Source organism: Lithobates pipiens, unplaced genomic scaffold (genome assembly GCF_037356315.1).
Source record: "Lithobates pipiens isolate NorthernLeopardFrog02 unplaced genomic scaffold, aLitPip1_a1.2 Scaffold_16, whole genome shotgun sequence".
NCBI lineage: Eukaryota > Metazoa > Chordata > Amphibia > Anura > Ranidae > Lithobates > Lithobates pipiens.
In genome coordinates this window covers 605061002-605088690 of record NW_027507748.1, presented here as the reverse complement: position 1 = coordinate 605088690, position 27689 = coordinate 605061002, and the positions used below count along the sequence as shown (strand labels likewise).

The following is a 27689-nucleotide window of genomic DNA, read 5'->3' as shown; positions in this document are numbered from 1 at the left end:
TGTCTCCACTGCGGAGACTGCGGAGATCCCAGCGCTGACGTTTCTTATATTAGGAGGGCGGGGCCACCGGTCACCTGACCCCGCCCCTCTTGTACCCCCTTACCATTTCAAACGGGGGGGGCGGGATCTGGGGGTCCCCTTGTTAAAGGGGGCTTCCAGATTCTGATAAGCCCCCCGCAGACCCTTACAACCACCGGCCAGGGTTGTGAGGATGAGGCCCTTGTCCTCATCAACATGGGGACAAGGTGCTTTGAGGGGTCACAGACCCCCCAAAGCATCCTCCCAATGTTGAGGGTATGTGGCCTGGTACGGTTCAGGAGGGAGGGGGGCCGCTCTCTCGTCCCCCCCTCTCTTTTCCTGCGGCCTGCCAGGTTGCGTGCTCGGATAAAGGGTCTGGTATGGATTTTTAGGGGGACCCCCACGTCAAAATTTTTTATTTTTTTTTTCTTATCAATGAATGAATGAATTGTCGGCTAATACAGAGAACTCTCATTGAGTGTTCTCTGTATTACGGGAGCCGACAATTTAGCCGCAAGTGATTTTAAAAGACTTTTTTTCCTGCACAAATGACACTTTGTGCAGGGACAGTTCTAAGCACCAGAAACATGCGCCCCTTCACAGGCATACTATAGATACCCCCCAGCTATGAAATTTAAAGGAATATTACACTTTTATTGTTTCACTTTAATCATTATTAAAATCACTGCTCCTGAAAAAACGGCCATTTTTAAAACTTTTTTTTGCATTGATCCATGTCCCCTGGGGCAGGACCCGGGTCCCCAAACACTTTTTAGGACAGTAACTTGCATATTACCCTTTAAAATTAGCACTTTAGATTGTGAACGTTCGAGTCCCATAGACTTTAATAGGGTTCTAAAGTTCACACGAAGTTTAGGTCTGTTCGCAGGTTCTGGTGCGAACCGAACAGGGGGGTGTTCGGCTCATCCCTACTTTCCAGCCTGGAGGAGAGATGTGGGGTTTTATTGACCCTGCATCTCTCCATAAATAGGACCTGTCGCATAGATTCCTATTACAAGGGATGTTTACATTCCTTTTAATAGGAATAAAAGTGATAAAAAAAATAAAAAATGTAAAAAAAAAAAGTGTAAAAATAAAAGAAATTAAATAAAATAAAAAAATTATTTAAAATGCCCCTGTCCCCGGTAGCTTGCGTCAGTACCAAACTAACACGTAAGTCCCCCCCACATTATACAGAAAAATTGGGCTAATTTTACTGTTTTGTTATTTTTTAATTCATGAAACAGTTTTGTTTTGTTTTTCCAAAAAAAGGATTTTGAAAAATTATTGCACAAATATCGTGTGAGATAAAAAGTTGCAATGACTGCCATTTTATTCCCTAGGGTGTCTGCTAAAAAAAACATATATAATGTTTGGGGGTTCTGAGTAATAAAAATGATGATTTTTACATGGAGAGAAGTGCCAGAATAGGCCTGGTATTGAAGTGGTTAATGTAATGAATTTATTTACTTACCAATAGGAAGGCTCTGAAGGTGGGAAGAGAGTGACCAAGATTATTTAGATTTGCATACACACTTAGAGAAGTGTGTTTTTTTTTTTTGTTTTGTTTTTTGCCTTTTAATACTTGCCTATGTGGATGCAACATCAGACCGATATGTTGCATCTTTCCCCCGCCGCCTCTTTACTGAGAATGGAGCGACCGAACATCGCTGATGGCTTGGTTCTCCCACCTACCCGAGCGAAGAGATGCTGCCTGTCAGTCAGCATCTCTCCTGCTCTGCTCCTCCATGCTCATCGGAGCGCTAAGCTCTGGGGCGGCGGGTGCGGCCATCTCAGCAGCTCGTTGAGAGGTTGAGACTACCATCAGTCCAGGCAGCTGGCAGATCCAGACTTCCTAAATCGGGATGATGCACGTTGCCTGAACTGATTCCTGTGACGTCAGCGGAGAGCGGACTTCAGATTGCTCTCAGCTGAAAACGGGTCACAGGAGAGCAAAACAAATTGCACTCCTGTGATCCATAGAAAAGCTCATGCTGGACTTCTCCTTTAAGCTGCTAATATCCATTTGCTTATCATTTTGACAAATAATCTAAGATTAGTGTAGTGTTTCTCAACCTTTTTTCAGTCAAGGCACCCCATTCTAAAATGTAAAAAGCAAAACTAAAAGTTTTCTAGTACGCAGCAACCTCCACACACATAGGACACCCAACAATAGAGGTGATTTATTCTTCTAAAGAAAATACACAATTGCACACTGGTACTGGCTAGTATTCTAGTGTTACTCTTCTCCCTCAGTTTATCTCCCCCACTAAGCTAATGTGACCCCAGTGGTGATGGATTGGGGGAGGGGCAAAAATAATGCTGTGCAGGTGCCCAACTTCCTCCTTATCAACCGATGATGTCATTGGTTGTTAGGAAGTCAGCAGCTAGAGGGTGGTTATGGTGCACAGTGAAAACTTGTGGCTTTGTGTAAGTAAAAGGCTGGCTTGATTCACCCAACTGGCTTGCATACACTTTCTGGACAATTTATATGCATTTTGCCAAGGCAGCCCAGGATGTCTAGGCACCCTGGTTGAAAAAGGATGGATTAGTGAGCAAGTTGAATTCCTCTACCAAGGTTTAAAGCACTCCTTCCTCATACTACTGGTATGTTTGTACTCCTAATAGAAGAGCTTTGACAGCCTGAGAAAATCTATCCACCATGACATTTCTGCACAAGTTAGACCTTGCTAATATAGAAAGACCACCTTCTGGGTACTTTATACTCCTTACCTTACATTGTACCTCTACAGTCAGTCCCCGGGTTACAAACAAGATTTCTGTAGGTTTGTTCTTAAGTTGAATTTGTCTGTAAGTTATACATTTTCTAAGTGTAGCTCCAGCTAAAGAAAAAAAAATTGACGTTTTTTTGGATATCATAGTGAAGGGTTAACACCCCTGTAAGGTTTGTTTGCTGTGTGTGCCCCTTTTAAGATTTCACCTCACTTTCTGTCCCTGTGACAATTGGATTTTGAAAATTTTTGGTTGTTTTGGAAACAAGGATTGGTGATAAAGCTTCAGTGGAGACACCTTTTTCCTACGGTAACTCTTACAGGAGTGAATTTCCGTTCTTAGGGGTAGATTTCTTCTCGCTTCCTGTTGTCTCCCTCCATTTGTAAGTATGAGTTGTATGTAAGTCAGATGTCTACAACTTAGGAACTACCTGTACATGAAAATTGCCTCATTACATGTACCTTTGGGAAACGGATACATGAATTGGGGGCAATCACTGACATTTCATACGTGGAGGTGCATTGAGGCCAGAGGGTCCTCAGGATATTAGCTTTGCCACTGCAACTATTGGGGAGAAGACCCTGCTGCAGCAACTATCACACAGGCAGCTCAGCAGCCAAGGAGCTTTGTAGAAGGGTGTGCAAAGCTTGATGTGGATTCAGAGTCAATTGTTTCCCCTTCTATTGACTATGGAATCCCTTGGCTGTAAGTCACAAGGAAAAAAGTGAACCTGATAGGGAATCTAATGTCCTAGTTCCCTATAAGTCTCTGCCCACTGTCTGTCATTGGTTGCTAGGAACTTGTTGACTGAAGGAAGCCAGCAGCATCCTTGACAACCAGTGATAGGATGGGAGAATGGTAGCAACAGCAAACATTTCCCATGTGTGGCCCAACACAAAGCTAAGTGTAATACACTTCTCTTAAAGGATAACTAAACCCAAGAACAAAAATGTAATATATTGCAGTGTTACCAGATTTGAAATGGGGTGGCTGCATTTATGTTCTTTTATTTTATTTTATTTTTTCAGGCTAAGAACGTTTCAGTAAGTCAGGGGTAGGCAACCTCGGCCCCCCAGCTGTGGTGAAACTAAAAGTCCCATGAGACTTTGCAAGACCCTGAAAATCACAGGCATGATGGGATTTGTAGTTTCACCATAGCTGGAGTTCTGAGGTTGCCTACCCCTGCAGTAAGTAGAGAAAATACTTGTTTATCTTGCCAGGAATGCAGTACCCTTGTCAAGTCCTTTGAGATAAATGAACTGAAAGCAAAAACAATGTTATCTTCCTTCTGACTGCTCTCCCCACCTTTATGTAATAGAACAAAAGATGACATGTTTCAGATCCAACCTGGGTGGCAGCCATGGCTCTCTTCATAGATATAGGGAGGTGTAAGTGTGGAATGTGATTCTCATGATCACCAGATAAAAAAAGATTGAAAATGAAAAAACAATAGTATCCATCGCATCTAATGATTGTTAAGCTGCAATATAATACGTTTGTCCTAGGTTTTAGCTACACTTTCAGACAATTTGTTCTGAAATAACTTGGAATTGAACAAAGTGATTGTCGTTCTTCATTGTGTATTCCACACAATCATAATGATCCTTTTATAACAATATATCCACGGAAGACCAATCCTCGCCATCCCTATATATACTATTCACTTAGAAGCATGGACTCATTTTTTTGGAAACTTTTCATGAAAAAGAGGAACCCGCAATGACCGAAAAAACAGACTTTGCTTACAGAGATTTCTGTAGCTCTCAATTCGACGTCTGCACCTTCCAACAAGTAGTTTAGCCCACTCTTCTTGGGGGGCTGTCTGGGGTTTCAACTCTTTCTATAAATGTCCAATAGGAGTCAGATGAGGGCTTATACTAGGCCATTTCCGAATGGCCAATTGTTTTATTCTTTCAATTATTCTGTGCTTTTAGCTGTGTGTTTTCAATTATTATCCTGGTTGGGACCCATGACCCACAACTGAGAAAGAGCTTCCTGATACTGGACAGTATATTTTGCTTTAGCATTCCTTGATAGTCTTGAGATTATACTGTGCCCTGCGCAGATTCAGGGCACCTCTTGCTAGATGCAGCAAAGCAGCTCCAAAACATATACAAGCCACTTCCATGTTTCACAATAGGTACGGTGTTCTTTCCTTTAAAATATAATTTTTTTGGTGTGTGAACATAGAGCTGATGTGACTTGCCAAAAAAGCTGCAGTTTTCTCTGTTGTCCATAGGACAACCCCCCAGAAGCTTAGTGGTTTGTCAAAATGCATTTTAGCAAATTCTAGTTTGGCTTTTTTTAATGTTTTATTTTAAATGTGGAGTCCTCCTCGTTCTTCGTGGTCTTAAAATGAACAGATGATGTGATCAGATACTTATGTACCTTGTTCTTTAAGTTCAGCTTATCTCTTTGGACGTTTTCCCTGGTTTTTAAACTACCATTCATATTTTCCTACTATTCAATCTGGGGTTGATTTTCTTGTTGCAGCCATGTCTAGGGAGGTTGACTACACTTCTGTTGGCTCTAAACCTTTGCGTTCTCTGGTCTATGTTGATACCAATCAACAGAGTGGCTATTTTTCTCCATTTAACCACATTCGTCATTCCGGGGTGGATGTCATATGACGTCCTCCCTAAACGTGCCTTGCACAGGGCCGTGGGGCCGCTCTGTTACTGGCTGTGTCCACCGGACACTGCTGATGACTGATCAGTGTACTGTGTTGTAAACACAGTTGATTGCCCTAGATGATATCCCTTTCCCAACCAGTGTCATTAGTACAGTGACAGTGTATATTATTAATATTATTAGCACTGATCATTGTATTAGTGTCACTTGAGATTAACAATGCCAGTTAGTTCCCCACAAAGTTTCAGTGTCAGATAGCCCACCACACTATCACAGTCCCACTATAAGTCGCTGATCACCACCATTGCTAGCATAAAAAAAATAGATAAAAATTCCAGCATCTATTCCATAGTTTGTAGACGCTATACCTTTCACGCAAACCAATCAATATGCACTTACTGGGATTTTTTTTTTTTACCAAAGATGTAGCAGAATACATTTTGGCCTAAGTTTATGAAGACTTTTTATATATATATATATATATATATATATATATATATATATATATATATGTATATGTGTGTTTTATAGCCGAAAGTAGAATTTTTTTGTTTTTTTTGTTTTCAGTCTTTTTTCCTTTTATATCGCAACAATTGAAAAACCCAGTTGTGATCAAATAGCACCAAAAGTAAACTCTATTTGTGTGAAAATAATGTTATAAATTTTGTTTGCGTACAGCTTTAAATGAGCTTGCAGTTACCAGTTAAAATAGTGCAGTGCCGAATAGCAAAAAAAGAAAGGGCCTGGTCATGAAGGGGGGAGCTTCCAGAGCTCAAGTCGTTAAACAATATATGATCTCTTTTCACATTTTCTTCTATGTCACACAAAAGGCATGCAGGTATACAGTACAGTGGAACCTTGGATTACGAGCTTAATCCGTTCCAGGAGAATACTTGTAATCCAAAGCACTCACACATGTCAAAGCGAGTTTCCTTATAGAAGTCAATGGAAATGAAAATAATTTGTTCCGCATTGACTTCTATTGCATGCAATACTGCATGGGGCCAGAGGTGGGGGGGGGGGCACCGGAGAGCCTAGGACAGTGATGGTGAACCTTGGCACCCCAGATGTTTTGGAACTACATTTCCCATGATGCTTAACTACAATGCAGAGTGGATGAGCATCATGGGAAATGTAGTTCTAAAACATCTGGGGTGCCAAGGTTCGCCATCACTGGCCTAGGAAATACTCGGGGACAGCTCGGCTGAACTCGCAAATCCTCAGAAAGGCTTGGAAACTCTCAGGAACGGAATGTTTCCAAGTGATTCAGAGTATTTCCAAATGGCTCTGAACTGTTCTGTCACCAGCGCCCCCCGCACCTCTGGCCAAATGCGGTACTGCACACCCCATTAGCTTGAATTCTGCTCGTTTTGCAAGGCAAATAAAAAAAAAAGTAAGTTGCTTGTCTTTCAAAACGCTCATTAACCACGTTACTCGTTAACCATGGTTCCATTGTGCTTGAGACAATTGCTTTTAATTTCATCACTTTCATCAATTTCATAAAATTTTTCACGAGAAATTAAGTACTGTTTCAATGAGTTGTAAGGGTATTGTAAAATTGTATACATTTAATTTTATAATCCACTGGAAAATATTGTAGCAAGAATGCTGTACATATTATTATATATAAACTACAGGACCACAAATTGCAGCAGTGTTTGGTAAACTGAAGTTACTTGCTCATAATGACCTTTTTGTAATGACAACATATCCACTGACCAGTCCAGTCCATCCTTTATAAAATATTCACTTGTGTGGACCACTGGACCCCAGATTGCTGCACATAACCTGTGAATATATCGGATAATCCACTGGACCACAGATTGCAGTAATGTTAGGTTATAAAGAAATTACACATGTATTTGTTTGTAATCCACTAGACCACACTTCATCACAGTCATAATGGTTAGGACAATGGTGACACAGTGGGTGAAAGGCTTCTGGACCCCACTCAGACATTAACCTACTGTATTCCTTTCATGTATACAAATTATCCGGTATGCTTTAGCTGTGTTCCAAGTGTCACATTAGCATAGATAGCAAAGTCATAAATATTCACAGCTGAGATTGCACTTTCAGAATTACAACATATAGTATTCCCTCACACGATCATGATCCAAAAAGCTCCCTTTTGGAACAATTGCTTTGATGTACGAGATGGCTATTGCTTGGAAATAAAAAAAAAAAATTGTGAAGTCATGGAGTGCAGCATCCTTGGCGTATTTGCTATATGTTGGACTGCTGTGCTGGTCCTGCTGCATGAACCCTTAACAAAACCATTAAAGTAATTGTAAAGTCTTGTTTTATTTTTTTATTTTTTTTCCTATAAAAATAACAAACATGTTATACTTACCTGCTCTGTTGCAGTGGATTTGCACAGAGCAGCCCAGATCCTCCACTTCTCGGGTCCCTCTCGTGTGATCCTGGCCCCTCCCTCCTGCTGAGTGCCCCCACAGCGAGCACTTTGTTATGCGGGCACCCAAGCCGAGACACAGCTCCCTGTGTCCATTCAGACACAGAGCCTGGCCCCGCCCCCTCTCTCCTCTGATTGGCTAGCTGACTTTGACAGCAGTGGCAGCCAGTGGCACCGCTGCTGTATCTCAGCCAATCAGGAGGGAGAATCTCAAATGATTGAGACACTCGTGCACATTGCTGGACAGAGAGGAACCTCAGGTAAGTGTTAGGGGGGCTGCTGCACACAGAAGGCTTTTTATCCTAATGCATAGCATGTATTAAGATAAAAAACGTCCTGCCTTTACATCCACTTTAAGCGACTCGCCTGCCTTGTAATTGTGTGAATATTTACAGTATATATAGTTGGCTCTCATGGTAGATGTGTTTATACAGTGAGTCCATGGCAGACAGGAACTATATTTAAGGGCCTGGTAGCTCACTTCTATTAAAACGGCAGAAAGCAAAACCATCCAACATGCAGTTTACCATGCAGGGGATCTTCTCCAGCTTCAGCAGAATACAAACACTGGAAAATGCCAAGCAACCTGGCTCATAAGCTCACTCAACTTCAACTGCAGTACCACGCTACACCTCTTACCAGTCTGACTGTTGTCCAGCTGTCCTGGATATTTGGCTCTCTAGAATTTAGTCACGACGCCCAGCTGCACAGCCCACCTCTGCCCAATGGATTTGTGTTCTCATGACTCCCTCATAGGAACTGTTCTGACTCCTGGAACGAGATCTTCTGTCTCCTGGATTCTGGCTGGGACCCCCTGACCCTGGGGCAAGACCTTTCGTCTTCCACACTGGGGGCAGTCCCCCAACTGGAAACTCTGAGCTATCCTCAGACCTGAGTATATAAGCACCTTGCACACCTGTGTACTCAGCCAGGTTGCAGGCGTCTAGCAAAACCCAGACACAGAATTGAAAGTTCCAATCCAAAACTACAGAATCCGGAGAGAGACAAATACATGGCTTTCTCTGCCCAGAAACACTAGTCTGGAACGTTGCATTTACCCTAAATATAAATAGGGCTTCTCACTGTCAAAATATATATATATATATATATATATATATACACACTAATCAATATATATAATATACACTACTCAGTTACTCATACCATCAAAGTGGTTTATAAATGGTCCACCTGTACAGGGCATTCGGAAACGTGTGGATGGATCTCCTATGTCTGGCAAAGCTATCAACAGAATCTGCCTCAACTTTTTCTTTTTTTCTCTGGACAACAACATCTATTACGAGTTTAGGTCTGTGGTAGTCCCCATAATGAGGATGGCATAAAAGATTAAATGTGTGTTTAACAAGATACCCAGGTAGACTACAGACCAATCCAAAGAATGAGCGTTGCTCCACTTTTTGCATTTTGGGAGTTAATAAAATTAAGTTTCAGCTAAGGAGATGGTATACAAAATGGACCGTGCAATTAGTTGAAGGCAAGCAGAATGCACCCACATCACTAAATTCCTTTTTTGTTTTTTTGCGCTGTATGGAAAATTTGACACCTACAGATCACTGGACAAGTTTCAGTTCTCTTTCAAATGGTAAATATTGCATGTGCTAACATTTCAGATCTAGGTTTCAGTGTTTGAACAATTGAAGGGGTTCCTTGTATGTGCTTAACATCTGTTTATGAATATGTGTTATAATATGATGAGATTTATTACTAGATGATCTCTTACCTCACATTCTGACAATGTGCACATAATTTGTTAATTATGTGCATCTAATTTGTTTTAGACACGCTTTTGGTAGTTAACGCCACTAACATCTCTATATAGAAAGATTGTTCACTTGAGATGTAATGACTTTGCAAATGAAGGTGAATTAAAGTAAAAAAAAAAAAAAAACTAGGATGTGATCCATTCTTGAGTGTAATGGTTATATTCTTTTGGGAATATCCTGGATCTAGCCATCACCATTATCCATAGAATAGCAATGAGCAGTTTCATAAAGATTTTTCTAGTTTGCCAATCAATTTATTAGGTACTCCACTGAAAGTCTAAGGCCCCTTTCACACTGGGGCGGTGGGTGCGTTGGGCCTTTACTGTCAATTTTGCGGTGCTAGAAAGGGTTAAAACCACCGCAAAGCGCTGCTGCAGCACGCCATTCCTTCACCACTCCAAAGATGCTGCTAGCAGGACTTTTTTCAGTGTCCTGCCAGCGCACCGCTCCAGTGTGAAAGCCCTCGCTGTAGCGCCTGCAAATCGGCCCAGTATGAACGGGGTCTTAAAGATTGAATAGAAGAAGGGGGTGAGAATTGCACTATGGATTTGTAGTGGGTAAGAGCTGCCTCTACCTTATATGTCCACCCAATCGGGGTGGACCTATATAAGAATAAGTTGAGTAGAATTGGCGCTATACCTTTAAATGGGGCAATATATTCATCCAATGAAAAACTATCAAACTCAAAATTAATGTTCCCTTGTGCAGTGAAATTACTACTGCTGTGATGTGCTACGTTGAAAATATTTGACCAATCAGGATCCTGTGTCTTATGTATTGATTTAATTCCATAAGTGCGCCCTACTGCTAAGTGTACAGAATATATTTGCTATCTCTCACCTTGGAGAGAGAGAAGAAGAAATATTTTTGTGGTAGATAAAAATGTATAAAAATATTACATGACTATGATCAGTGTTTAGTAACCAATATCAAACCAACAAGTGACTGTGCTATAATACATGAAATACCTAAAAAGATGTACTTAAATAAGACAAGTGAAAATAAAAAGACAAGTGAAAATAAAAATAAATAATATATAGATAGTCCAAAAACAATGTCTATATTTTTTCCAAACGGTGACTTGTGCAGACTGCCTATGAAAGTTACAAAGACAAAACAAACTCCGGTGCGCTTTTGTGAAACCAATATATATTGCGCTCACCAGATCCCTGCCCCTGCAGGGGTAAAATCGCCTACACAGTGTAAGTTCCTGTGCCGCTCTCTGGTGTTTCCCTGGGAATCTAATTTGTCATCCACTGGTAAAGGTGCCTCATTCATATGTTCCATAAAAGAAAAGGAAATCCATGGTGTAGTATGTCTATGCAATCCGTTTATTTATAAAAGGAAAACTACCGTACTCACATGTCACAATCATGAAAACCGCAGTAATAAACTTCCACCGCGGCCACTGTGGTTTGCTGTAGAGAGGTCACGTCCTTTTTTTTTTTTTTTTTTCTTCTCTCTCTCCAAGGTGAGAGATGGCAAATATATTCTGTACACTTAGCAGTAGGGCACACTTAAGGAATTAAATCAATACATAAGAGACAGGGCTCTGATTGGCCAAATATTTTCAACATAGCACATCACAGCAGTAGTAATTTCATGGCACAAAGGAACATTAATAATTTTGAAGTTTGATAGTTTTTCATTGGATGAATATATTGCCCCATTTAAAGGTATAGCGCCAATTCTACTCAACTTATTCTTATACCTTGAAGATTAAAATATAAAGGTATATAGGTAACCAGTACTGAGACATTCATTCTGTCACCCACCCTAAATGGACAATCTACACTTTATATTATTGTATTGTGATTGTTCCTTAGTTAGAGCCAGGGAAGTGATAAAAGCCCCAGTTGGCAATAGAGGCTCTGGAATATAATAGCTGATTGACTGGAGTTGGGTATGAGCCCTGGGATGGGTGGTAGTGTTGGTTTATACTTTTTGCAGTCTGTGCTGGATTGTCTTCACTTTTGTGTGAATGATGTGTTTAATGCAAACAGTTTTGGAATGGTGTTTGTGGTTATAGGCACCCTGAAGTGCCTGCACATTACTACCAAAATGCAAGCTCCCTGGGCAGCTGCAAAACCCAATATTCATATATCAACTTTTCTTCATAAATGTAATGGATGGTCTGCTCATTCTCACTTTCTGTGCCTAGCTATTGATAATGGAAGAATTCAGGAGCAAGGAGTGCAGGCCAGTCACACTGTTTACTAAAACTGCAGAGTGCAAAATCTAGTGCAACTGATCAGTCGGCTTCTAACTTCACCTTGTTCAATTAAGCTTTGACAATAAAACTGGAAGCTACACCGGATTTTTCAATCTCTAGTTTTAGTAATTCAATCCCTGTGTACATCAGAGCACCTGTATGATAGGGGGGTAGGTGTTACCTAAAGGTACTTGCGTATTATTATTATTGCAGCTTCATAAAATAGAAAGGTTCACCGAATAATTTATTATTAAATAAGATCAGTGTTGATGGATCAGCCAAGAGAAATGTTGAGTGGGACTATAATGACACTGCAAAGGGCAAGTGGGAAAGGTGATTAAATATAATTGAATTGGTAAAGACCACCCAACACGTGTTATATGCAGGAAATGTGATTAGAGCTTTTCCTACAAACATAAAGGAGGAATAGTCATGATCTAAACTGCTTAATATAGTTGTCTTTAGATCAAATACAGGTTAAAAGGAATCTCTGAAAAACACTTGCATTTCTCAGTACTGGAGGCTCTCAGGCCGCGGAGGAGTAGTAGAACAAGGTCTCCATCCACTAAGAAACGGGAGCGCAGACTCCTAACATCTAGCAATAACTGGCAGCTCACCTAATTAGCAGCAGATAGCATGTGCCATGTACAGTGAACTATGTATTTGCTTGGCATATGGCACGCATCAAAACCCAAAAACCGTTCTTTGCAAGTGAGATCAACTCAAAAATGGTATCTCAAGATAGCTGTAATCTAGTCAACATGCCACAGTCCCACGGATTACAAAGTGTGTGTCTAGATGAAGCCTACCAATTCAAACAGAAGCGCACAAATCCCACGTGCTGGGTGGAAAGCCCACTCAAGCATAATTGCATTATCTAATGAGCATTCTATGCCTAACATGAGTAACAAATCATAAACTATGTGTCTTAGAAGAAAATCTGTCTGAATGCCGAACTACTGTTGGCATGAATGTCTCTTCTTACACCTTGGAGCTTAAAAAAGTGTTGATAAGACAGCCATTTTTTAACCAATACCACATCCTGCCAAGAAAGGGCTGACTTGAAAGCATTTACTAATGATATAAAGTCTGCATATTTTGATGACTGAGTAACTCAAAGTTCATGAACAATAAAAACTTTCCCAACATGCACTCAGTACAAAAAAAAACATAATCAAAACAAAACTCCATGTATTATCTTTTTCCCAGTTATGTAATAGAAGTTTGAGTTTGCGATGGAGAGGGGAATAATGGCCTCAAAAGAGTAGACTAATTATTTATCAAGTACACGCCCAGATATGGGATTTTATGATGCCCCCAATGATATTGAAGCATTTGTTGGAGGGTATTGGAATAAGGGAGAAGGAAGGGAAATGTTTAAAGCCCTAGATTTTGTAGCGTTAACCTGCAAGCCTAAATATGACTCTAAAGTTGCGTCTGAATTTTGTGGAGGATGGACAGAGAAACGAATGGATTTGTTAGTCAAAATGTCTTCATCTGCAAAGAGGCTAAATTTATAGTGACAAGCAGCTACTGTTAATCCAAACACAATTGGAAATTTCCTGAATTGCGCAAGTAGCTCAATACTTAAAGTACATAAAAGCGGGGACAGTGGGCAGTCCTCCCTAGTGCCTTGCATGACAGGAAAGGAGGAAGAGTAGGCCTGCATGCTTCACGTATGTTATAGGAGAGTTTATCCAAATCCAAAGTAGAAATTTGGGCCGAAGCCTCACTTCTTAAAACAGTAAGGCCAGGATACAGTATTAAGCACTTTCCTTGTGTCAAGTGAGAGGAGCCTGAGGGGTATCTCTTTTTTGGCTTGAAGCCCTCAACCAGGAGAGTAAGTTTGGTTTAAGTATGGGGATCTTAGAGAGGAAAGCCAGGAGGGATTCTAGGTGAAAAGAATGCCAGTTGCGAATGTTGTTAAAGGCGTAAGAGAGGCACCAAAATGTCTGAGAAACATTTGTAATAGGAGACTGAGAACCCATCTGGGTCCGATCTTTTGTGAACTTATAGGGTTTAATAGCTGGGGCAACCCCTTAATCTAAAATAGGAGTGTCTAGCGTCTGAGGCAAAGCTGCTGGCATGCAGGGGAGAGTTATAATCGAGAAGAGATTCCTATGCTAGAAATGTAGAGATCTGCTAAATGTTGATGAGCCAAAATACTTTGGAGCAGGCTGCTTGTGTAGCCGTGTTTCCTGACTCCTAGTATATTTCCTGCGCCTAATCGTTTTTTCCACCTGGTCTACAAGAAGTAGTTTCAGATTATGTTTCACCTCCTCAAGTACACATTTCCTTTGTCTAGAAGTGTCGGACTGGAAGGCCCAGGCTTTTATTGAGATAATCTCGTTCCAAGCAGGGTTTTTTTATTTTTTTCAAGGAATAAAAGGTATTCTTAAGGCTAATTCCTGCAGTTCAGCTTCAAATTATTTCAACGTTTAGATTGGATTTACTATGTTGCATTGCAGTAATGCATTGAATTACCATATTGTATGTTTAATGCGCTGTGGTGCCATTTGTTATGAATAGCACCCCCACTGCGCATTCTCAGTGAGATTCCCAATTCCCAACTGTGAACAGTAACTCACTAACATTCATTGTGGTGTGTGTTGCATTGGTATAAGTGGTGAATGTATTTTATTGGAGCGCTATGGTGCCATAGGCAGCCAGTTTAAATGAATGTGCTTTCTTAACACAATGCACATGCATGTGCGTTATCCCAACACAGATTTAAATGTTTTATGAAATAGGGTTAAAACTGAGGTTTTTGTTGTATACATTTGCAAATATTCGACATAGAAGTCGATCGTTAGATACACTATATTACCAAAAGTATTGGTACGTCTGCCTTTACAACACATAAACTTTAATGGTATCCCGGTCTTAGTCCGTATGGTTCAATATTGAGTTGGCCCACCCTTTGCAGCTATAACAGCTTCAACGCTTCTAGAAAGGCTGTCCACAAAGTTTAGGAGCGTGTCTATGGGAATGTTTGACTATTCTTCCAGAAGCACACTTGTGAGATCAGGCACTGATGTGAATGAGAAGGCTTGGCTCGCAGTCTCCACTCAAATTCATCATCTCAAAGGTGTTATTATTATATACAGTATTTATATAGTGCCAACAGTTTGTGCAGCGCATTACAGTGTAGAGGGAGACAATACAGCAACAGTACAATTAAAAAAAAGAGGGTTAGAGGAGCCCTGCTCCTGCGAGCTTACAGTCTGAGGGAGGGGCTGGTGCAACAAAAGATAGGGACTGTGAGGGATGAACTGATGAGGGGAGTAGAGGATTCGGTTGTTAGCTGGAGGCAGGAGAGGCCTCCCTGGATACGAGTTTTCAGAGATCACCTAGAAGTGGACAGAGTAAGAGAGAACTGGACAGATTGGGGTAGTGAGTTCCAGAGGATGGTAGAGGCTATGAAGAAGTCCTGGAGACGAGCATGGGACGAGGAGACAAGGGAGCTAGAGAGCAGAAGGTCTTGGGAGGAGCAGAGAGAATGGTTTGGGTGATATTTAGAGACAAGATTGGTGATGTTGCCCCGGGCAGAATAATTGTGAATGGCTTTGTACGTTATTGTCAATTTTATTCATTGGGCAATGGGAAGCCAGAGGAGGAGGGATTGGCATAAAGGAGTGGCAGACACTGAATGGTTGGTAAGGTTACAGTTGCGTTCATAATAGACTGAAGAGGAGCATGAGGAGAGGTAGGCCAATAAGGAGGGAGTCACAATAGGCGGAAAATAACAAGGGAGTGAATAAGTTGCTTAGTGGTGTCAACGGTTTAAAAGGGGCGTATTTTGGAGATGTTTCAGAGGTGAAGTTTGGACAACTTGGATAGTGATTGGATTTGGGACTGAAAGGACAGGTCAGAGTCTAGGATTACACCTAGTACCTTGGCATGAGGGGAGGGACTGATGGTTGCAGTATTGATCTTAATGAAGAAGTTTGGGAGGGGGGTAATGGGCTGGAGAAAAAATGATGAGCTCGGTTTTAGAAAGATTGCATTTGAGGAAGTGGTGTGACATCCATGTTGATATGTCAGTAAGTTAGTAATGCAAGAGGAGACTGAAGGAGTGAGGTGAGGAGTAGAGCGATCGATTTGTGTGCCCTGAACATAGAGGTGGTACTGGAAGCCATGGGAGTTTATTACCGGACCAAGGGAGGAGGTGTAAATGGAGAAGAGAAGGGGTCTGAGGACAGAACCTTGAAGTACCCCTACAGAAAGAGGAAGTGGAGAGGAGGAAACAGAATTATAGGTCACACTGAAGAAGCGCTGTGATAGGTAGGAAAGCCAGGAGAGAGCACTCTTGAAAACCAAGAGTGGCATTTTTTAAGTAAGGGGGAATGGTCAAGTAGTATGAGTATGGAGTAGTAGCCATTGGTTTTAGCAGTAAGTAGGTCATTAGTGAGTTTCAGTAGGGCAGTTTCAGTGGAGTGTAACAAGCGAAAGCCAGACTTTAAAGGGGTCAAGAAGGTTGTCCGTGAGGTTGGAGCTAAGACGGTTGTAGACTAAGCATTCTAAAAGTTTACTGGTGCACTGGTCCAAATCATTTGATGGAGGGGGAATTATAGTGTAGGTTTGCTTTTCAGGGGTTGGGCTTGGCCCCTTAATTCCCATGAGGGGAACTCTTCAGGCGTCAGCATACCAAGACATTTTGGACAATTTCATGCTCCCAACTTTGTGGGAAATGTTTGGGGACGGCCCCTTTCTGTTTCAATATGACTGTGCACAAAGCAAGGTTCATAAAACATGGATGAGCAAGTTTGGGGTGAAGGAACTTGACTGGCCTGCACAACCCGATAGAACAACTTTGGGATGAATTAGAGCGGAGACTGCATGCCAGGCCTTCTCCTCCACATCAGTGCCTGACCTCACAAATGTGCTTCTGGAAGAATGGTCAAACATTCCCATAGACAGACTCCTAAACCTTCTGAACAGCCTTCCCAGAAGAGTTGAAGCTGTTATAGCTTTAAAGGGTGGGCCAACTCAATACTGAACCCTACGGACTAATGCCATTAAAGTTCATGTGAAGGCAGATGTCCCAATACTTTTGGTAATACAGTGTAGAAAACTTTTTTGTTGATAAACCGTTGCAGCTTATTTTCTAAGCCTGTGCTTTCTCTACTTTATGGTCTCAAGCTCCAGCAGTGCGAAAGAGATTCTCATTTAATGGCCGGAGCAGGTTGGTGAAGCTGAGAACTCACCTGTAACCAAAAAACATAAGCCATTGGGTGACTTTATCAGTAGTGTTCACACATTACTGAAATAGAAATCTTTGTTCAACTGACCTATTTTAAGTGCTGGATAGTGTACGATCGGTCTTCATATGTGCTCTTCAAGCATTACATATTGCTTATTATGGCTGAAGAGTCTGGAGCGTGTATAGCACTCACTCATGCCTGTATTTGGTCACAGACATTTTCCAGCCCACTAGACTTATTCCAAATCTTTTTGATGGTGCAAATTCTACTACAAAGGTGTCTGCACGGACTCATCTTCTACGCTCAAGCAGAATAAACACAAGTATGCATCCGCAGAGAGAACGCACTTAGACCCTGTCGTTGTTTCCAAACTGCAGAGTCCTGTGAAGTCATTCAGGAAGGCTTCTGCTTTAACATTCCTTTACCATGACTCTTCTGCTCTCTAAGAAGCTTGACATGCAATCTGTCCGCAGACCTCACCTCAGACTGTAATATGTTCTGCCCATCAGCAGCTCTGTCTAGTGTGACTAGGTGTTCAGTTACATAAACTCTCTCCCCATAAAATGAGCAGAACACAAATCAAAGACCTCATTTAAAAACAGGATATTATTTTAAAACCGGGAGCTGCTCAGATCACTAAATTTACCAAATCAAAGGAGTTTTCCACTCTCCCTGTAGACTAATGCTGGCTGTACACAAGTAAAACCGTGTTAGAAATTTTACATTTTTTTTTTTTTTATTGTTCCACTTTCTGATTGTTGGTGGGGTCAAACTAGCCAAAGGACAAAACATTTTTTCTTGAATTAACCAAATTCTAACTGCGAATGTGTTTTGTGTTTGGGAAATTTGTACATATTGTGAAGCACAAGTTCTAGGCAGAAAATAAAAACTGGTATTCCATTCAAGGAGCAGGTCTTGACAACATTTTTAGGGACAAAATTGGTTTACTGAGTGATGACAAGGTCAAATACGCTAACAAATGATTCTTCAGACTGTCTGTAGGAACGTTCAAACAATATTCTACTAATGTATGACCAGCCTGGATCCAAAAACCTTCTAGCAAAAAATAATTACCATCTTACCAGTCCTTATATGTGATGGCTATGTTCGTTTTTTTTTCTAAGCTATTGTTTCTCTTCGTTTTGACCTGTGACCCTGTCCTAGGATGACAACACTTACTCATTGTTCCTTGCTAATGTAGAGAGGAGCAGCTTTGCCAGCCTAGGACAGGAAGTGTTGGTACTACAGAACACACCCCCTCCATATTATGGGGAGGAGGTGTTGTGTAGTTCCGATGTCAACTGGGCAGTGCTAAAAACAGGAACTAGGCAGCTTATTAAACAGATATGCAAACATTATTTCAATTGTACGATTAACAGCTTCCTGACCACCGTATAAATATATACCTCCTCATCGGGAAGTGGTGATACCAGGCTTATGGCTGCAGCTGGCGATGGGCCGTGATCTTGGTATTCAAATTTGCAGCTGGCGATGGGCTTTCCTGTAAAAGTGATTGAGTGGTTCTACAGCCGTCTGATCACTTTTACAAGGCATGGGAGCAGGCCCTCCTCCCACTGCCATTCCTGGAGACTCTGGTGGGATCTGGGAGCCTGGAACTGTTGCATCCTGTGTGTCCAGGTTGCAGATAGTAAGGGAAGGTACATGCATACCTTCTCCACCTATTTGATGAATGAAGTTGGAAGCAACGAGAATTTTGCCACTTCTGGTTTCCGTTTTGTTGCTTATAAGCTATTACTGGTTTGTAAAGCATCTGATCAAACCAATCTCAGATTGATCAGATTCTTTTAAGGGCAGAGGATAGATCTGAGTTCTAATAGTCACTGCTCATATGTTGTTCATCCCCTGTGATATCAGTGAATTGTATTTAAAATAAAATAAATGTTGCAGACTGTTTTCCACCAAATGGATGCACAGAAATAATTTAGAAGTGTAAGTTTAAACCAGGTAATTTCATGAAAAATGCTACTTACAAAAAGTCATTATGAAAGCATATCGCAATGGTTAAAGTAATAATGCTGATCTCACCCAGCCGAACCAGCCTGACATCACTTATGATTTGCCACAAAGCCATGCCCCGATGTACGTTTCGTCATATCCAACTTTCTCAAGGGTAACCTCAGGGGGGTCCTGGCTAGTTGAGAGACTGAGAAGGAGCAATAATGCTCATGCAAACTGCAGCTCAAAAAAAATCTGCTTTAACAGGCATTTGAGCTTTTATTTAAGCTTGAAGAAACTTGTGCTTTTTTATACTCTTGTGCAAGTTTTTATTGAGCTTCTGCAAGCTCCTTTGAACTTTTTGGAGCGTAAGAGCTCATGTACGCTGCAGCTCAAAGGAGCTCAAAGAAGCGGCTCCTACAGGCTTTTGAGCTCTTATAGTTTCTGCCTGGAAACTCCCCTCCATGTTGGCCAATGTGTCCATGCACACCATGGCTTTTTCAGGCATATGCTCCTGCAGGCAGAAAAAAAATCCACCAAACTCATGTTTTTGAGAGATGCTAGTGCCCCAAAGAGCTCAAAGATGCACGAAAACGTTTGTTCCAGCTTTTTTTGTTGTTTATACAGTGGTTAAGAAAATACTATCTAGGAGGGTTTATGGGGGGGGGGGGGGGTGCCTATGCTCAAGGTAGCTTGAAGAAGCTTAATAAAAACATTCACAAGAGCACAAAAAAGCACAAGCTTCTTCAAGCTGAAATAAAGGCTCAAATACCTGTAAAAGCAGATTTCTTTTTTTTAAGCTGCAGGGTGCATGAGCCCTAAGCATTATTTTTTTCACAAATCGTCCTAGATAGTATTTTTTAACCACTGTACAAACAAAACAAAAAGCTTGAACAAATGTGTTTGCACGGTTTGGAACTACTTTGAGCTCTTTGGGGGTCACTAGCTCTTCTCAAAAATGTGGGTTTGGCGGGGGGAGGTTCTGCTTGTAGGAGCATATGCCTGAAAAAGCTTAAAGCGGAGTTCCACCCTAAAGTGGAACTTCCGCTCATCGGAACCCTCCCCCCTTCCGTGCCACAGTTGGCACCTTTCAGGGGGGAAGGGGCTGCAGATACCTGTCTAAGACAGGTATTTGCACCCACTTCCGGGCATAGACTTCCTGTCCCGCCACGCTGTCTGCTGGGACAAACGTGGGTCCCAGAGACAGCGCGGACCATTCCTATTGCGCTGCACGACTCGCACATGCACAGTAGGGAACCGGAAAGTGAAGCCGCAACACTTCACTTCCTGATTCCCTCACCAAGAATGGCGGTGGCAGCAGCCGCGACCCGAGCGATCAATTGGCCTTGGCTAAAGACATCGCTGGACCCTGGGACAGGTCAGTGTCCATTTATTAAAAGTCAGCAGCTGTAGTAATTATAACTGCTGGCTTTTAATATTTTTTTTTTCGGGTGGACTCCCTCTTTAACATGGCTAACATGGAGGGGAGTTTCCAGGCAGAACAAATAAGAGCTCAAAAGCCTGTAGGAGATGGTCTTTGAGCTGCGGTGTGCATGATCCCTTTTTCCACCCATTGCAATATGTTTTATGATGTCCCTTTGTTTGGAAGTAGCATTTTTTAATAAAATTACATGGTTCGAGCTACATTATTGGATCATTTCTGTGCATCCCTTATGTGAAAACTAGAGCCTAAAGGAGGACTATAAACGTTCTGGTGGCCAGCGTTATCTCATGACCTGCATTTAGACTACGTTTACATTGGGTCGCCTATTGCCCACAATGGCACCATCCTAATCGTTGTTACACTGACTTTGCGGCACTGCACAGATTCCCAAAAGTACTACCTGCACAACTTTTGGCAACTTGGGGGCGATTTCAATAGACATCTGTGCATGACCCAGAACAGATATGTCTCAAATCGCCCCCAAAGTCAGACTGAAATGCCAGTTTGAAATCAGTGTGAACCCAGGCTTAAGGCTGTCTGTTAATTACAAAGGAATATATATATATATATATATATATATATATATATATATATATATATATATATATATATATATATATTATTGAGTTTTATATCCACTGGGAGCACTGATGTATCGGTGGAAGATTGTGAGGCACAGTTTATTTGGAGGCATTCGCTGTGAATATATTGGGGATTCATATTTGGACACTTTTTTTTTAAATGTTGTTTTTGATTTATTTCTTTATCACAGAGCTGCAGATGAACCCTGTATGTTTGCACTTTTCTGATTATATTTATGGTACTGCACTTTGTGATTTCATCCTTTTTTATATATTTTGTGATGTTGTTAAAGCAGCAGCAGTGACGTCAGTCTTTTATATTTCTTTTAAAGGAACACTATTGCCACTATCTATACATTTATGATTCATGTTTACACGTTGTATTCGGGAAATATAAATTTATTTTGATTTGCAACACGGAGTGACGAGATATTTGATGTTGCCTATGGATATTTTAATGTACTGTAGTTTGTTACCATTCCACCAGCATGTGTAATTATAAAGGATGGCATGTTCGGTATCTACTCACTGTAACATCTTTTATATTTTACCAAACATTGGGTATCCTATTGCGTTTGTGTGTGCGCGCTAAAGGTCATTAACCACCTCAGACCCATGCTTCAGTTAAGACTGCTGCAGCGTGGCACTCTCGTTCAGGATCATCCTCCCAAAACCACACCACATGCACACCCCCTGGGGCGCACTGTTTGATCGATGTGTCCTTCAGAAACACAGATCACCTTAAAGGGCCAATCGCAGCTGCCCTTTACTGTGTGATCAGCTGTGTTGTCACAGCGTGAGGAGAGGAGAGCTGGTAACTGAAAAGCGTGAAGAAGGACGTTTACACAGATAACCAAGTCACTGATTATCAGTGCCCTGATGATCAGTGCAGCCCCATCAGCGCCAGTCAGTGCTGCATCATCAATGTCCATCAGTGCAGCTTCATCAGCACATATCAGCGAAGGAGAAAAACTACTTATTTGCAAAATGTTTGATCTTTTTTTTCATTTGTTTAGCCAAAAATAAAAACCCAGTGGTGATTAAATACCCCCAAAAGAAAGCTATTTTTGTCAAAAAAATAAAAAAAATTTGGATACAGTGTTGCATGACCGTGCGATTGTCAGTCAAAGTGCAACAGCATTGAAATCTAAAAATTGGCCTGGCCAGGAAGGGGGGTAAAGGTGCCCAGGATTGAAGTTGTTAAAGTGTATTTTTTCCTGACAATTTGCGTTTGTTGAACCTCTGCATAAATATCGTATGACCTGTATGTGACAAAAGTCAGAATTGGCCAATCTTGAAGAGGAACTGGCCAAAAAGGAGCAGATAGAAGTTCATTGTTGTGGTTTACAAATACTGAAATTGGATGTAAACTCAACCACTTAACCACTTCAGCCCCGGAAGAATTTACCCCCTTCCTGACCAGAGAACTTTTTGCAATTTGGGACTGCGTCAATTTAACTGACAATTGCGTGGCCGTGCGACGTGGCTCCCAAACAAAATTGACATTCTTTTTTTCTCACAAATAGAGCTTTCTTTTGGTGGTATTTGATCATCTCTGTTTTATTTTTTATTTTTTGCGCTATAAACAAAAAAATAGCAACAATTCTGAAAAAAAATGCATTATTTTTTACTTTTTCCTATAATAAATATCCCCAAAAAATTGTAAAAATATTTTTTGTTCACTCAGTTTAGGCCGATATGTATACTTCTACATATTTTTGTTAAAAAAACATTGTAATAAGAGTTTATTAATTGGTTTGTGCAAAAGTTATAGCATCTACAAAATAGGAGATAGTTTTATGGCATTTTTATTGATGATTTTTTTTATTTGTTTTTTTACTAGTAATGGAGGCGATCTGCGATTTTTATTGTGACTGCAACATTATGGCGGACACATCAGACAATTTTGACACATTTGTTGGGACCATTTGTATTAATACAGCGATCAATGCTAAAAAAAAAATTGCATTGATTACTGTAAAAAATTCACTGGCAATGAAGGGGTTAACCACTAGGTGGCACTGTAGGAGGTGTGTCCTAGGGAGTGATTCTAACTGTGGGGGGGAGTGGCTGTGTGTGATAAGTCACTGATCAGCGCTCTTAATTACAGGGAGAGCTGATCAGTGACAGTGTCACAAGGGAGAACGGGAAGATGCTTGTTTATATTAGCATCTCTCTGTTCTTCCTCACCGTGAGACAATCGCGGGTATCCCCGCGGGCATCGGGTCCAACAGGACCGGCGGTCACGGAGCTCCCGGCAGGCACGCCCCCGGCGAGCCGCCTCTTAAAGGACAACATACAGGTACATTAATCTGCCTGTACGTGCCCTTCTGCCGTAGTATATCTGCGTGAGGCTGTCGGGAAGTGGTTAAGTCTCAAATAAGCTTTAACGTGTTAATATTATTTCAAAAGTGATGTTCAGTCTTTCAAAACCTATAGCATTTGATAAAGGTCCTTGTTTAGGCATTTCCTGTTATAAGGTGACAACTCTCTGCCTCTGTCTCCTTGTTGCTCTTCTGCTTTGGCACCCCGTCCCATTCATTTCTGATGGAGACTGGAAGTGTGATGCTGCCTCGCATTACACAGGCATGTTCTGTAGTCAGACAGACAGTAGTAGTCACTCACAATGTCACCTAGCTGGGGTTAAACATGTCGTTAAAATACATTAACTGTTTTTTATTTTGCAAAGACTTTGAAATTCTCTTTGTGATCCAGACAGCACAGAAGAATCATTTTAAAGTGGTACTCTACATTACTCTACATTGCACATTTTACTTTTATTTCTGACATTCTTTCGTTTGATCATGCCAGTGTACTGTGAGATGTAGGTAGAGTCATAGAATCTTTTTTAGCAAGGGTTCTCCAAGAACCTTAAAAGTATTCCATAGGTTCCTCAGGGGTAAAGGGGCTAGGGAACTACAGTAACTTCTTGTAGCCAGCTAGTGCTGCAAGAATGACACCTGTAGGTTCTAGGAAAGCACTACACTTTTTAAAAAGGCTAAAATGATATACGGAGTGAAAAGGACAAGCCAGAAAGTGATGTCATGTAGTGATGTCCAACAATCATCATAGGCTGGAGGTGGCTCTCAAAATTTTATTAGGTGGCTTCACAGTTTTTTTGCTTTTTCAGTAATATCTGCTTGCAGACCCCAGCTATAACAATGTTTAATGACTGAAAATATCTGTCCTATAACATGTCATACAATTACTTATGCCAAAGTTATGTTGTTCTTTGTAGGAGACCTTGTCAGAGAGTGATGATATCAATACTACATTACTAGTTCATTTCTTTGGACGAGGAGGACGGGAAAAGCTGCAATATTCACATTTCTACAGGTATGTTGTCTTCATAGTTTAACATAGAGTTACGATGAACTGTTTTTTATTGTCTGTAATCCAAACAAATGCGGAACACATTTTAGATTTTAGTTTTTAGAATTATAAGGCACAGGGGATAAGTTGCAATACCAATGGAACTGTAATATGTAGTACTATCTGGCAGCAAACCTGACCATCATTTCTTTTCCTGCTATGGATATAATCATTTAAAGGAGTTATAAAGGCAGATGTTTTTTTTTTATCTTAATACATTCTATGCATTAAGATAAAAAGCCTTGTGTGTGTTGCAGCCTCCCCAGCACCTCCTAATTACTTACCTGAGCCCCATCTCTCTCCAGCGATGTCCACGAATGTCTGAGCCGTCCAGGACACTCCTCCTGATTGTCTGAGACACAGCAGCGGCGCCATTTATCTCCTGCTGTTGTCAATCAAAGTCAGTCAGCCGATCAGGGGAGAGAGGGGGTGGAGTCGGGGTCGGAGGGTTTGTGTGTGAATGGATACACGGCGCTGTGACTTAGCTTTAGTGCCCCCGTAGGAAGCTGCTGACTGTGGGGGCACTTGATAGGAGGGAGGGGCCAGGAGGAACAAAGAGGGACCTGAGAAGAGGAGGATTGGGGCTGCTCTGTGCAAAACCACTATACAGAGGAGGTAAGTATAACATGTTTGTTATTTTGACATATTTAAAAAAAAAAAGAACAGCCTTTACAATCACTTTAAATTGTATTTACTTAAATATAGGGAGGGTGGAGGTGACGATCTCTAGGTGTCTTACCTCTTCCTGCGAGTGTCTTTCCAGCAGTTCTCTCTCTCTCCTCTGACCCCTCTTTCTATGTTATTGTTCTCCTTACACCCTATCTGTGCCCTTACTTGGGTTTCTTTTCTTCTTCCCTTTCCGATCTTAATTGATTTGGTCTCCTTTTTCCTTCATTATCCTTTTTATGTAGTTTTATCTTGAACAATGACAACCTTTGGTTTAGATGGTCCCTCGCAGTAGATAACAATTGACACCCCTTGTAATACGTTGTTTGCTCATAGGAGTCAAGCTATGGGCGATAGCCATCAAGCTGACTCATTATCCTTGTCTGTTATTGGTTGTCACTTAGATGTCATTTTAATGTTCTTTGTGAAACTCATGAAATTTGCAATAAACACATTTTCAACCCCTAAATTGTATGTGATCCATAAACACCTAGGGATTATTTACACGGCCCGCACACTAAATACTCTGTTTTAATGTGCTGGCAGCTGCACGATTTTGGCGGTGGCAGCAGTGAGCCGCGGTGAGGGGCCAGTGTGATGTGCATTTCACAGCATGACACTGTTTACTTTTCTTTTCTGTGAGTGTGTTTTGTGGTGTTATGATATGCGGTGCCTTCCTGAGCATTGTTTTAAAATGCTACATGTCTGCATTTCACAGCAGCATACTGCACCGTACCTCTGAGCTGCATTGCAGTGGGAACAGACGTCATGGAAAACCATTGTTTTCCATGTGCCCTAGTGGTGACTGGCCCTTATCCAATGCGGTAAAACACCAGTCACCACACTACCCTGCTTCCCCGAAAATGAGACCTAGTGTGATTGTCGGTGATGGCTGCAATATAAGCCCTACCCTGTTTCCCTGAAAATAAGACCTACAAGGACTTTAACCAGGGCTTATTTGAAGGGTAGGGCTTATATTGCAGCCATCACCAACAATCACGCTAGGTCTTATTTTCGGGGAAATAGGGTATGTGTGAACAAACCCTAGGGGCATATTTATAAAGCATTGAATCCAAGATTCAACAACAATTTACTGCATGGGAATATGCTTGGTGCATGTGTATTTAAATGGGTGTGATCAATTCACTAACAGTGAATGTTTTAGAGTCACATTCACTGCTAAATAAGGACCTGAGACCCCTTTCACAGTACTCCGCCCATAGTGTGGGCGGTAAAACGCTGCTATTTTTAGTGGCGTTTTACAGCCGGATTTGCGGCGCATTTCGGCCGCTAGCAGGGCGCTTTTACCCCTGCTAGCGGCCGAGAAAAAGGGTTAAAACCGCCGGCAATACACCGCAATTGCTGTGTTTTTCCGGCAGTATTACACCGCTCCTTCACCACTCCAAAGAAGCTGCTGGCAGGACTTTTCCCTGGCGTCCTGCCAGCGCACCGCTGTAGTGTGAAAGCCCTCGGGCTTTCACACTACAAACAATGGTGCAGCTTTTTTAGGGCAGATTGCAGGCGCTATTTCTAACGATATAGCGCCTGTAAAATGCCCTGGTGTGATATCAGTATATCGTTGCTTTTTTGGGCACATTTACTCCATCTATGGTGTAGCTCCCCGTTACTGCAAACGCCTGAGTTGAATTACAAGAAGCCATGCCAACACACATGCTGCCATGTTCCACCATTGTTACTGTGGTAAAATTGTGACATTCAAACATGAGTTTGAATATATGAATGAGTTTGAATATCACAAAAAAGAGAGTCCGCAAAATGTGCACAGTGCAGGGAGAAAGACCAAGAAGAAAGTAAGGGGGAAAATGCGGGTCAACCCAGATCACTGGTATGAGTGTAAATGCAGGCCTAGGCAGAATCACAGTGCAGGAAGTTCCCTACATGCGAACATTTAACTTGCGAATTTTTAAAAAATGCGAACGTGTTTACATGTCCAATCCTGTAAAGCTTGTGTAAACACGCTCAGTTCCTTTTGCATTCAACCCAGTGGGCTGAACAGAAAAAAAAAACGGATAGATCGCCATACCAACACAAGCAATGTTGGTGCAGCGATCTCCCGTGCTGTGCCTTTGTATTCTGACCGGGGGACTCCACCACCAGAACACACTGATCAGCGCTCCCAGCCTTTGTCTGCAAGCACTGACCTTTGCAAGTTGGACTTATGATCTCCTGGAACTGAATTCGTTTTATGTAGGGAACTTACTGTATGCTCAGTTAGATTTAAAGCTGGAGAGGTGAGATACAGGAATAGAAGAGACTTAAACATTAATACTCTTGTCATTTGTCAGTGCAGGCCTTGAGTGGTTGTCAGGGTTCAGAAAGAAATTGTAAAACAAGGTTTTTGTAGATTGCTTTCATGGAATAAAGACTGCAATTGGTTACCTAATGAAATGATATATAATGCCCAAACATTTTATTTTAGTTTCACAAAAAGTAGGGAAAGATTGGAACCACAGCCATGTTGTTTATGATATCCTTTTTTAAATAAAGCAACAGGCATCAGGGGCCAACGCTTTGGGATCCTGCCGGATCCCTTTTTGTGCCTTGAAAAAGAGATCCTGCAAGATTCTGAATCGTTGGCCTGTGATGCCTTTTGCTTAATGTGAGTGAAGAACCAGATCATCATTATATCCAGGTGTGTTGGTGAAGACCTTATT

General features: G+C 41.4%; 1 protein-coding gene across 3 annotated transcripts in view; it reads left to right on the top strand.

The window, feature by feature from the left end:
• The window catches only part of MICU2 (mitochondrial calcium uptake 2), a 498489-nt gene that overhangs the window by 437577 nt on the left and 33223 nt on the right, over positions 1–27689 (top strand). For all 3 annotated transcript variants that reach the window (XM_077484018.1, XM_077484019.1, XM_077484017.1), the window contains one exon: positions 24215–24312. In XM_077484018.1, coding sequence (XP_077340144.1) covers positions 24215–24312 — 98 coding nt within the window. The remainder of the gene's footprint in view (positions 1–24214; positions 24313–27689) is intronic.